General features: G+C 49.4%; 1 protein-coding gene and 1 long non-coding RNA gene across 2 annotated transcripts; one reads left to right on the forward strand and one right to left on the reverse strand.

Annotated features, from left to right (window-relative positions):
- Positions 1-991: 991 nt before the first annotated feature.
- On the forward strand, positions 992-2,602 carry LOC132243893 (uncharacterized). Its single transcript, XR_009455464.1, has 3 exons — positions 992-1,196; positions 1,498-1,550; positions 1,740-2,602. It is a non-coding gene; the product is annotated as an uncharacterized LOC132243893 (long non-coding RNA).
- A 3,132-nt stretch (positions 2,603-5,734) lies between these two features.
- On the reverse strand, positions 5,735-6,895 carry LOC132243726 (olfactory receptor 2K2-like). Its single transcript, XM_059714120.1, has 2 exons — positions 6,881-6,895; positions 5,735-6,685 (listed from the first exon to the last, which is right to left on the reverse strand). The coding sequence occupies exons 1-2, from the start codon at positions 6,893-6,895 to the stop codon at positions 5,735-5,737; spliced, it is 966 nt and encodes a 321-aa protein (XP_059570103.1).
- Between the last annotated feature and the right edge of the window lie 6,382 nt (positions 6,896-13,277).

Consider the following 13,277-nt stretch of genomic DNA (forward strand, 5'->3'; position numbering starts at 1 on the left):
GGCATGAGATCCCGGGGGAGAATCTCGCTCCCTGCCGACTCCACGGTCCCTGCAAGAATAAGGGAGGGGGTCGTGGGTTCATCCCCCGATCCCAGGGACAGTCCTTCCCAAACCAGAGTGTCGGAGGGCACCTGGGACCCTGAGTGGGAGGTGGGGGCTCACCTGAGATGGGTGGTAACAGCCAACCCCTGGCACCCCCAGGACCCAGGTCTGGGATCCCTGCCCAACCCCAGGGCTCTGGGGGCTGCCATCCCTGCACCCTGGGGAGGTGGGGAACTCGCTGCCCAGGGGAGTCCATCGCCCCAGCAGCTCTTTCCTTCCCCAGGCGGAGAAACCCCGTGGCAGGCAGCGCCGTCAGCAGGTGAGCGGGACCCAGGCGGGCTGGGGGCTGTGAGGGAGACCGAGTGGGCTGGGCATGGCTGCATGGAGGGGTGGACCAGAGGGACAAGGCTGGGGCTGGGCTGGGGGATGACGGGTGAATGCATGGCCAGAGGGACAGATGGGGTCAACCGGTGGCTACGTGTGCAGACAGGCCATGGCGTGACGTCTCCCTAACCTGCACCGTCTCGTTTTTTGCAGCTGGAGCTGGAGGCGCTTCGGGTCCGGCTGGCACAGGCAGAGCAGGACATGGAAACTGTGCTGTCCTGGTAGGTGTGGGGCTGGGGAGGGAGCTGACTGTTCCCGTTGTGCGGCACAGGGCTCGGGGCACAAGCCCAGGGCCCATCCCACCTTCTGTGCATGTTTCTGCCTGGGGAAGGGGTGTTTTCTGCGACGGCGCCATCCACCTCCCTGATCCCAGAAATGGTTTTTTGTCTCCACAGCGCTCGGCAAAGGGAGGAGCGGCTCCGGGTGAGTTTGCATGGGGCAGGGGTCCTCAGGGCTGTGGGCAGGGGAGGGAAGAGGGTGAGGCCAAGCTTGGCCAGGCTGGGGGACATCCCAGAGGCTGCTGAAGCTGGGAGCAGAGTCCCGACACATGGCGTGTGGGGAGAGGAGGGACCTGATGGGTGCGCAGGGAGGTAACGCTGGTGGGTGCGGGGCCCGATACGCTGGGCGCAGGCATGGGCAGGCTCTGACGGGCTGGGGCGATTCTCGTGCAGGCCCAAGTGGAGGCGCTGAGGAGCCAGAACCTCTTCCTGGTGCTGGCCCTCAAGGCGCAGAGGGAGCAGGGCTGCGAACAGGACGACAGCCCCATGGAGGTGAGTCCTTCTGCATGCCCCTGCCCCAGGGGAGGGGGAGTGTGCACAGGGCAAGGCCCCGCAGTGGAGGGGACGTGGGGTTGCCCTGGGGGGAGGGCTTGTGTGTGCAGCGCTGGGCACCATGTGAGCTGTGTGGATGGCACAGTGGGACCGGTGGGGTGACAGGTCTGTGCTGCACTGACCTCCCCTGCTCCCTGGGTTACTGCCCCCCAGCCTCCCCACATACTCCACCACGTGCCAGCTCTGGGCCCACAGGCTGGATTTTCTCTTCACTGCCATGTTACTTTTTCATTTGCACCAGACTCCCATGGATATGGAGGGGATGGCGGAGGAGTGCTGGCCACCCTGGAGGGGGTAAGTGGGGGACAGAGAGGGCAGGGTGAAGTGCAGGGCTGTCCTGGGTAGCTGGTGGGCTCTGGGCCAGGCTATGGGGTGTTGCAAGTGGTGCTGTTTGCAGGTAGGGGAGTCCTTCCTTCTCCGGTGCTGGTGGGGATGGATTCAGTCCAGGACCCATTTCTGACCAGCTCCTTTTTGTGCAACCAGGAGCATTAGCCCCCGCCAGGAAAAGGAGGTAGGGTCCCATGAGGTCAAGGGGACCCAAACCAAGCTGCCCCTCACTGCAGAAGCCAGCACCCAGGCAGAGGGCCCTGGGCATGAACACGCCGGCACCCAGACTGGGCCCCTCTGCCGGGCTGAAGTGGGATGCAAGACTGAACCCCTGCCCATCATGGAGGCGAGCACTCAAACAAAGGCTCGGCTCTGTCAAAATCAGCGAGGACACGGGGAATGGTATGGTGCTTTTCGTACTGTTTGTTTGTGAGCCTGGGATCAGAGCGGGATGGGAACTAGGCAGGCCCTATGAGGAGAGGCTACAGGATCTGAACCTGTTCAGCCTCCACAAGAGAAGGCTGAGAGGGGATCTGGTGAGGCAATTGCTAAGACAATACAGATAAGTATAGTGAGCTGCTGATTTAAAAGAAATATCAATTAACCTAAGAGAGTCACAAAATCATTATTACTGAAAAAAAAAAAATGTTTAAGTTACTGGGTCATATAAGATTCCAACAGGTGACCAGCCAGCCAGGGAAAATAACTTCTTATTGGTATTCCGGATACTGCATGCTGTAGGTTGTGTTTTGAGCATTGTGTGTATGGTGTATGGGGGGTATAGGTTTCATAGATACACTGACCTTGGTTCACCTGCAGAGGGGCAATGCTGCAAGGATCTTGAGTCCCTGCCTGTGATGCGTCACTGAGAACAGGCTAGCTCCATCCTCGTTAGAAGCACCCAGCAGGTAGTTAATGATTGCTATTAAAGCCCCTCTCAGTCTTCTCTTCCCTAAACTAAATAAACCCAGTTCCCTCAGCCTCTCCTCAGAAGTCATATGCCCCAGCCCCCGACCCATTTTTGCTCCCCTCCACTGGACTTTCTCTAATTTCTCCACGTTCTTTCTGTAGAGGAGAGACCAAAACGTAACACGTTATTCCAGATATGGCCTCATCAGTGCTGAATAGAGGGAATAATCACTTCCCTTGACCTCCTGGCAACACTCCTAGCAATACAGCCCAGTATGCCGTTAGCGTTCTTGGCAACAAGGGCACACTGTTTGTTCACATTCAGCTTATTGTCCACTGTAACCCCCAGGCAATTTTCTGCAGAGCTGCTGCCCAGCCAGAAGGCCCCCAGCCTGTAGTAGTGCATGGGACTGTTCCGTCCTACGTGCAGGACGTGGCACTTGGTGCTGTTGAACCAGATGAGATTTCTTTTGGCTCAGTCCTCCAATTTGTCTCGGTTATTGTGAATTCTAGACCTACCCTCCAGCATATCTATTATTCCCCACAGCTTGGTGTCACCTATGAACTTGCTGAGGGTGTACTCTGTGCCACCTTCCAGGTCATTGATGAACATATTGAACAAAACCAGCCCCAGGATCGACCGCTGGCATACTCCACTTAATCCTGGCTGCCAACTAGACATCAAGCCATTATTACTACCCTCTCAGCCTGATGCTCCAGCCAGTTTTCTATCCACCTTACAGTCTACAGTACCTGGGCAGGCTGGATAGAGTGGTGCTGTAGGCTAGATCCAGCCTAAGAGCTGTATGCTTGACATCCCTGATCTGAAGTGGCATCCACTAAAAAGCTAATACCTCCCTATACAAGGCTTTTACAGATACATCATGAAGTTGGAGAAGGCATATGAAAAATTAACAAAGGCCAATGCACTGAATATGTAATGTAACCAACACTGGAATTATATATGTAGGAAATAATTACCTGTGATGTCTCTTTTTTATATTGTGTAAAAAGAAGGAGTTAGTCTACTGGTGTTTCTACTGCAGCATCCTTAGGGCAGCATATGTGCCCTTTCTGAGAAAACACAACTTGAAATATACATTTCTTGGTTCACTAACCGGTTGAGATTTTCTTGTATTTTCCTTTACTTTGAGCTCTCTTGATTGCAAATGTCATCCATGCACAAGCACCAATAATGAAGTTCAAACGATGCCCCAAACTTGTGCAACATTACTTAAAATAGTTCATTTTGAGATTACAAAACACTTTTTATTTTCATTTCAAGTTTTGCATTTGCATTTTTCCCCATCGTTACCACTACCTTGAATTGCAAAAAGGAGGAAATGTAAAAGGTGAAAAAATGACCTTTTATAATAGCTAGTACATTTGGAAAACATTTTTTTCACCTGGCAATTATGAAATTATGTTTCGTGTTTTAATAGCCCAAGGATATGCATAACAATCATCTGGAATAACTCTGCAGTAAATAAAGATATCACCCTCCAAAACCCTTGCCTTTCACGTAATTCCTAGATCATCATGGTTGCAACATCACAAATACCTGGCTGCAACATCACAAGTGGCTGCAACATACAAATACCAAATATTTGTGCCATTTTTAGCAAAAGTCTCAGAAACCAACTAGAATAAACTGAACCAATATATTAATGGACATTTCTCTTTTCATGAAGTTCAGCTTCATTAATGTGTTTCCCTCTTCAAGAGCACAAAAAAAAGACTAGGTACCATGCTGCTCCTGTTGTGAGAAGTTATGTCTGAACAAATACAAAACCAATAAACACAGAAAGTTGCACCACTTTGGTTACACGTTTAGTAACTGCGGTCTAACTTCGTACATGGGCACCATTGCATTAATTTGAACATGCCTTGTGTCCGTGCAGCAGTTTCCTCCTATTATAAAACCAGGTAAGTTCTGGGTGGGCAGAACCCTGTCAATGGACTATATATCTTGTTGGGTTCTTAGCAGAAGGGTGAATTTCAGCCTTGGGGGAACAAAGAAGGACATATATTGCTTCCAACACCAACTCAGGCTCTCCAGAGTTTGCTTTCAGTATAAAGCCTTGGCCCCAGTAGCTGTACCTGCCCAGTTATATTGTGCCATAATGGGTGCATCTACACCTGACCCTTGGCACTACCAGGGGCGCTCTCCTGGATAATGTCATCCCACCAAGTCTCATGCGATAAACCCAGAAATGAAGCAGTGAAGCCACTGTGAGACCACTCACCTTAGCAGCCTGCAAGCATATCAAAGAGAGGCATTTTGAGAGTGGCTGGTGTTGGTTTGTGAGGACAGAGCATATACTGACAGAAGAGGCTTTATCACCAGACTGGCTACACAACGTCTTTGAACAACTTCAGTCAAAGCTGGGAAAAAGCCCTCTTTCGGAAGCATTTCTGGGTGTGTCTACACATTCATTAATGCTCAGTAGTCACTGCACATTTAATTTAGTACTTGCTTAATGAAGTACTAGCTAAACATGCAGAAACTAGAGGAACTGTGCAGGAGTGCCAGCGAATGCCTTTTTAGTGACACTACTGCACAGTAGCCGAATAATACTGCACAGGAGCGTATTAGCACTGTCCATGCTGTGATGCACTACTGCGCAGTGTTAGTAGGCTGCTGTGCACTAAGTGTCTTGTGTAGATGCACCCCCTGTGTCCTAAAGAGGGATTTTGCTTATGATTATTTCGCATCCCCAGCCAACATGGCTACACTGGCAAAAATGTGACCTTCCCTAAGTCTAAAAGAGATGACTGCAGTAGTGATTTTCATATGTCCTGAGAGTTTCTCTGAAAATGTTCTACCACTTGAATAACGATTCAAATCATTTAACCTGAGTGGATCAAGCCTGAGGATCAGTGTGGTTCACAGGCATAACCAGTCAGGACTCCTGGGTTTTGAAGGTAGACTTTTATCTTTCTGAAAGTGTTATTGTCAGTCTGGCCCAGATCTAGGTGATCTGATTTGCAGTCCCCGTGACTCTATCCTGGAAGATACAATTTCTCTCTCATTTTGAAGAAGACAATCCAACAGTACTGACTCCCATCCCCACCCTACCCTCATTCATGAGACCTTTGTACTTTCCAGGAATGGAGAAATAGCCAGACGTCCTGACTTTTTTCTCCACTGGCTATAAGTCACTAAACCCCACTCCCCTCCCAGACCAGGATCCAGAACCGAGGAGCTGGGAGCCACTGGACCATTCCTCCTCCACCGTAACTCAGTGGTCCGTCTTGCCCGTCATTTTGAGTACGGCTCCTTTGACCTCCTTGTTCCTCAGGCTGTAGATAAGAGGATTCAGGAGGGCAGACACAACATTATACAAGAGGGAAAACGTTTTGTCCCGCTCGGGTGAGTAGCTGGAGGCTGGGCGCACGTACATGAACATGGCGGTACCATAGAAGAGAGTCACAACAGTGATGTGTGAGGTGCAGGTGGAGAAGGCTTTGAACCTCCCCTCAGCTGAGCTGATCCTCAGGATGGCTTCCAGGATGAATACATAGGAGATTAGGATCAAAGACAGTGGGGTGAGGAGTAGTATAACTGCCATCAAAAGGGTCACCTGCTCAGTGAGGCGTGTGTCTGCACAGGCCAGCTTCAAGATGGCTGGCACCTTGCAAAAGAAGTGATTGATTTCATTGAAGCTGCAATAGGGCAACCTCATGGTGAAGCCTGTGTGAATCGTTGCAGAGAGGAAGCCAGATACCCAGGAGCTGATGGCCATCTTGACACAAACTGACCTGTTCATGATGACCGTGTATCGCAGAGGGTGACAAATGGCCACATACCGGTCATAGGCCATTACAGCATAGAGTATACATTCAATTATCCCCAGACAAAGGAAGATGTACATCTGCGCAACACAGGCAGTATAGGCAATACTTTTCTTTGTGGAGAAGAGGTGGACCAGCATCTGGGGTACAGTGGTGGTGGTGTAGCCGATGTCTACAAAGGAAAGGTTGGCCAGAAAGAAGTACATGGGTGTGTGAAGACGGGAGTCATTAATGACAAGTGTGATGAGGAGGCTGTTCCCAAAGAGGGTCGCCAGGTAGATAGTTAGGAAGAGCACAAACAGCAGCAGCTGCGTCTTGGGCTGGCTGGAGAACCCCAGCAGGATGAACTCCGACACCGAGGTGCTGTTCCCCCAGAGAGATTCCTCATCACGTCCGACCTAGGAACAAAAGGGAGCAATAAGAAAAGCAATTACTCAGAAGGATACAGTAGAAAAAGGCTAGATTCTGTTGTTGTTTGCACCCCTGATAGCAGACAGCTGCATGACTACGGATTTGGGCACTTATGCACAGTTTGAAATTCACCTCTGGGCTTGCAATTATGCAAATGTCCATTAAGCATACTGACTACTCACAAAGGGCTCTTTCATGGTTTAACTGCACAGCTGAAGCACTCACTCAGTGATCAGGAGTCTTTGGTGCTCAGCCTGCCCTTAAGCTGGGGATTGGAATCTGCATTTCCCACTGGTACTAGCCCATAGCCTGATGCGGCTCTAGCCACCAAGCTACCAGATAGTACAATGCAGACACGTGTGCAGCCTCTCCAATCCTGCTGGCCCACGAAGCAGCCAAGAGACCTAGGAAACCAGAAGAAAGCCAGCTAGCTAAAAAATGCAGTGGTCAGTGAGGTGGCTGCTTTCCTGGATGGGAAGAAAGCAGCCGGTGAAGAAATTTTCCCAGTGCTATTTATCAGCTCAAGGGTAGATGGAAAATACTCTAGACAATGCTGAGAGGCACTGGGTAGGAAGTTTAAACTGGGGTCTCCTGCTTCTTGGGTTAATAGCCTAATAACTAGGTTTGGGGGTTAAAAAAGGAAGGAACTTCCTTCAGGACAGTACACATGGAGGGCAATTCCAACCCCCATTTCTGTAGGAAACAGAATTGCAAACGCTGCACAAGTTCCCAAAGCTGCAGTTACACAGCTGCATACATGCCATTTAGCCATGCAAAGCAAAGCAGGAATAAGCCCAAGGAGACTACAGCCTCTCTCTAAGTAACTAACTCCCACTTAGCAATGGGTCCCAGCTTCCCAGCAGCCCATTTCAGTTCTGAGGTACTGAGGTATCAGGTGGATGAAGTGCCAGACATGCCATAGTTAAGGCAATTTTTCCTTTGCCAACAAAGTTCAAACCCTTGCCACAGCAGATGCTGGACATAGATAGGCAGCTTCTATTCCAAAGAGCTCACTCTCTCAACTGACAGGAGTCAAAGGATGAGAGAGGAAAGAAACACACAAAGTCACTAGTACAGCTGCAAGCAGCATCCTAGTCTCCAATGTCCCATTCCAGTGCCACTCCTCTCAGCCATTTCCCTGAGGCAAATTTAGCTGGTGGGGAGAGATGCTGCATTAATGTTTTCTACTATTCTTGGATTTTTTTTCACATCTGGACCTTGGCTGAAGCCTCATGAGGCACTCAGATACCATGATGATGGTGCCTGGGCAAATGGGCACACAATCTGATAGAAAGGCAGAATGTCAGACACAAAAGTCTATCAGGTCATTTAGAGATGTCTTTTCAGAAAAATGTACACATACATTGAATAACTACAAAAGAATGAATACAACCTTGTCCCGCATCATCCTGAAAAAGTTCTTCTTCCTAGATTCAAGGGCTTGTCCGGTGATCTCTTTTATTGGACCAACGGCATATCTGGAAGAAATGTCAGAGAAACTTCATTTTGTGCCCAAAGGCTTGTCTAACAGCTCTTTCAACTATACAGTAGTTGGTCCAGTAAAAGAGATTACCAAAAAAGACTTTGCTTTTCACATATCCTGGACTACTGTAGCCACAACAGCACGCCAGGTCTTCCTAGAGCTATTTGAGAAAGCATATATGCCTTGAAAAAACTGTGGCTATTGCTTCATTTAAATGATTCATTAATTTGTTCGTGAATTCCTCCAAAAATCATGCTATTTACTGCTGAAGGAAAAAAACCCAGACTACCTGGGAGTGACTACATGAGACACTACATCATTGTTGTGACGAGTTATGGCAATGCAGCATTGGCAGGCACAAACCGTGATGCCAATGCTGCATCGCATAGTGGTCAGCTACACCACCGTAGCTCATTGCTACAGCAACATAGCATCTAAAAGTAACCGTGCACTGCCAGAACTGTGCAGTACCAAATGCGCAGTCCCGGGAACATGCAGATGCGCCAACTGCTACTGGAATATTCCGGACCTGCTATAGTCTTGCAGTCTTTCCATGCTTTTAAGCAGATCATTCCCTAAAGACAGCTCCACTTTGACAGTCTTAACTCCATTGCTGGGATGGTCAACAGCAAACCAAAGTGGAGCCACTTCCCTGTTCTCCTCAGGGGTCCCTACATTTCTCCACTGACCCAAAGCAGCTGCAAACCTGTCTCAGAAACAGCTAGGTAATGGCTCCCTTGGCACAGTGATGTGAATCAATGTACTCATCACTTCTCACTGACTCTGACCCACGATGTAGGATTGCAGTTGGGCAGAAACACACCTAAGTACACGAAACTGTTAACAGGATGCTGAGTAGAGCAGAGAGGCACCGCAGTGGTCACAAGGAACAGCAACATAAATCAGACTAGCTGGCCGCTCAATGGCAGACCCGCTAATGAAGGACATACACTCCATTGGATTCAGTACTGAAACTCACTCCAGTGCTTATTCACTCCAGCACTATCCATCTCCCCTTGCCCTTTCTTTCTGGATTAGACCAGTCATCCGCCCGTTCCAGCTCCTCACTACTTATTTGCAGGAGCACAGGGATTCCCAAATTGTACCAAGCTACTGATCTACCTTATCTGATTGCCTGCCTCCAACTGTAGCCAGTACCAGCTGCATGAGAGGAAGGAGGACAATTATGGATGTGGACGAGGGGACAGTTATGGAGCAAGAGGGTCACAAAGAAAACCTATACTAAATACCAATACTTGGAGATAGGCTTGTATTCTGTCCCTCATCTTCACTAATGCCAACGATTTGTTTCTTCTCTAACCTTACTGTTCAATGTCTACACCCCTCAATCTGGTATTTTCATGCCAACAAAGCTCATAGGAAATGCCACTTGCCTTCATTCTCCTTTTCCACCTAAGAGAGCAGGATCGTTCCTTCAGCTACCAAAATTCATGATCCAGATGTACCAGACAATAGATCTTCATAAATTAATCCTTCAGGCTAAGGAGAAAATGGTCCTCACACATTGCTAAAGCTTTCTTTACTTGTGAAAAGCTTTGCCTGGATGCCAATCACATTCCGCAGTTCAAGACAAAATTATAATAATTAAAAATGAGAAATTAAGCAGGATGCTACTAGACACACCAGTAAATTAAAATTGAATAGCAAGACATAACCAACTACATTTCTACATTCTGTTTGAAAAGAATATGAACATAAAGTAACATTTTTAACTTTTAGTTTGATCAGATTAAAAGCACATGGGAAGCTGGTTTATCGTCGTTTAAGTCACCGTATGTCAATCTCTGCAATTACGATACTTCTCTTGTTTTTCCTCGGCAAAGAACCCAGGTTTAAAGAGATTCATTCTCTTCTCTGTTTCACTGATCTTTGCATAAACTGTGAAGCTTATGATTTCACTGAAAAATTATTTCAAAGCTGGCTTTGAATCCCTATAGCATTTCATTGAAAAAAAAGTTAATAGTCAAAGGCAAAAGCAGCTTGCAACTTGCTAGTCCTCTCCTGGGTTTTATTATACCATCATTCAACTAAAACAAACTTACTAAATGAAGAGGAATGCAATGGGGAAAAAAAAGTTTTTTGTTTCCTGAGTTTATTTTATTTGGGGAGAAAAACAGGACTTCAAAATATTTAGTTTGGTTTATTTCAATGAACAGGCAGACAAGGGAATGTAACCATGGTCTCCCACACCCAGGGTAGGTGCTGCAAGACCAGGAAACTATTGGACAAAAGGGGCAAAGGGCTGGAACCATGTCTGGCCACCACGTCTGGCCCTCTTTTACTCACAAGACTGACCTCTGCTCCCTTCCTTCCAAAGCACATAGACACCAACCTGCAGCAATGGGCTCTAGCCTGTAAAAGCCAACCAGAGTGAGGGGCTCTCTCTATATTGAGAGACATGGAGTGGACTCCACAATGGCCAGCACAATGACCTGGGAGCTGATGAGAGCGCTCAGGAGGGCAGACTCAATGCTTCGCTGTCCCTCAACAGCTCTCTGGTCAGTGCTGCCTGTTGTAGATTGTATTCAATATCTCCTACCCCTCATTGGGTTTTGTACAAGGAGCCTCTGTTCCTAACCCAGGATGTGGAGTCCACTGCTGCTGCCAACTGACCAAAAGACCCCTGCCAGATGTTCAGTAAAGGCACAAGGACATCTGTTGCACAAGCCACACAACTGTGCGTCTAGCCATGCCACATGCAGAGTAGAAGGTATAATTGTGGGATCGAGCATCAGTGCTGATGCAGAGGAAGCCCGGTGTGTCCAGTAGCAAGCTCCCACAGCTGAGAGCCCTGTCAGGTGATCTAGTGCTGATCCACACCATGGTGATCTGCAGCACGGTGTTCCCCCAACGCTGAGAGCCCAGATTACCTGACAGGGCTCCAAGAGTCAGGGATGCCTGGCCACACATTCAATTAATGGCATGATACGCCAGCTGTCAGCTTTCAGTCACTGTTGGACTCGAACAAAGCAACGGAGCAATTCTTGAGTTGCAAAGAACTCAGGAAGACTCCAAACAGTCAAATGTTTTGCACACTGTGGACTCCTAGTGAAAATCTCTGGGTTTATCTGGACTCACGTAGGTGTTTGCAAATCTAGCAGCACTCATATCGTGCATCCCTGCAGAAGGAGCTCCCAGCGCCCTGGGGCAGTGGCTTTTCTCAGTTTACCCACATGGAGAAATTTGTGCACCCAAATAATCCCATTTCAATGCAGGGGGCTGTAAATTGGCAGCCTGCCATGGCCGAACCACATTTGGCCCGGGCAAGTCTCTGGTCAGAGATGTCCAGAAGAGTTCCCCAGTGGCACAGAGATGTGCCATGAGGTTGCCCAAAACAGGATATCTAGCTATAATCCCAGCCCAAAATCCAGGTCCTTTTTCAGGTCCATCTACTTAGCACAGTGGCTAGCCTGCTGTCAATTGGCAGCCTGGGACGGCCAAACCACGCTTTGAGCCAGGCAAGTCTCTGGTTACAGATGTCAAGGGCAGTCCCTCAGTGGAGTCAACAGGAAGTCTGAGGTGTGCCAAAATGGATTTTGCCCCATAATCCCATTTAAACCTACCCATCATTTAGGGCTCTGTACTTGATGCAGAATATTTTTATCAATATTAATTAGTAAATGTGCATAGCTAATGACATTCTCTCTGTTTCAGATGTTTAATTCATTAATAACAAGCGTTTATTAGGTCTCGATGAGCTTTGAAAAAGGAACTGGGCACTGGGAGTAAGAAATAGGGAACTGGGAATAAGCAATCAATTTTTGATTGCTCTAGGTAGCTGGTTCCAGTGTTTGACCACCCCGTAAGTCTCATACTGCAGATCTCATACAGTGTTGCAAAATGATGTTGGATGCCCAGTTTCAGCCAAATGTTGGCTATGTTTGCTACACCCAACCCCTGGGGCTCAGCTCCTCCGTAGAAATCCTCTTTGCAGGGACTCAATTGAGGAACCAGTGCAGCCAGTGCCACGCAGCACAGGGTGAGGCCAAGCCCAGCAGCGCAGCTGGCCCCATGGCACGTGGAGCAGCAGGGCAAGCACTTCTGCAGCTGCTAGTTGGAGTTTCCCTGGGGGATCTCCCCCACCCCACAACCCCTCGCCCTGACAAGCTGCTTGCCGTGGGCTGTTGGCATCCAGGCAGGGCCCTCCTTAGGGCAGGGCTGGGCCACGTAGCCGCAGCCCCATGTGCATCACGTGCCAAGCTTTTGTCAGGGCCCTTCTTGTTTGCTCCTCGGAGGAAAAGAGTCTCAGGCTCCAGTCTCCCCTTCCACATCCCCTCAGCACAGCCTTTTCTGAGAGGTTCAGATGCCGGTGCCACACTGGGACACACGGCCATTCAGTGCAGCGCCAGGGAGTGCCCCTGTGCTGGGAGACACGGGATTGAGACCCCAAGACACACATGTCATGTCCAGCGAGTCCAGCCTCTGTTAGCCGGGCTGAGAGCCGCTATCAGTCCCAGCTGAGCTGGGCTGGTTGGACATCACTTGTGGCCCCGAGGTGTCAGGCTGGGCACTAGCACATGCCTGGGGCAGGCAGAGCCCCTCCATGGGGCTGGGGTGAATGTGCACCCAGGGATATAATTCCCGTGTCAGGACATTGCAGCACCTCAGCGACGACGTCCTCCTCCTCCCCCACCAACACTGATCACACCCCCCGTGCCGGGGAGCCCAGGGCAAGGCTGCTGGGCCTGAGGAGATGAGAAAGTGTTTGCAGGCTCCGGTCGGTGCGGGAGGCTGGTGCGCGGTGTGCCATGCATTTGCTGAGCTGCCTCAGACACAGAGGACTGTTCCCTGTGCTCATTCACCATCTGTCTGGACCAGTGCAAATGTGCTGGGAAAACATAGCAGCATAGCAGAGATTTTGCACGGGCCTGGATACCAACTGCAAGCTTTTCCGTTCCCTTCTTTTGGGTGTCCTGGGTCTTGAAGGGGGCTGGGTGGGCATTGAACCCCTGCTCCTCACATGTCACACGAGAGCAGTGACTGTGAACACGTGCTTGAGGTCAGGGGGGCAAACAACCAGCCAGGAGCTCCCAGTGCAACGCTGGGAGGAAATGTCCCAGGGACGCTGAACGAGG

This window comes from Alligator mississippiensis, chromosome 11, assembly GCF_030867095.1.
Source record: "Alligator mississippiensis isolate rAllMis1 chromosome 11, rAllMis1, whole genome shotgun sequence".
Classification (NCBI taxonomy): domain Eukaryota; kingdom Metazoa; phylum Chordata; order Crocodylia; family Alligatoridae; genus Alligator; species Alligator mississippiensis.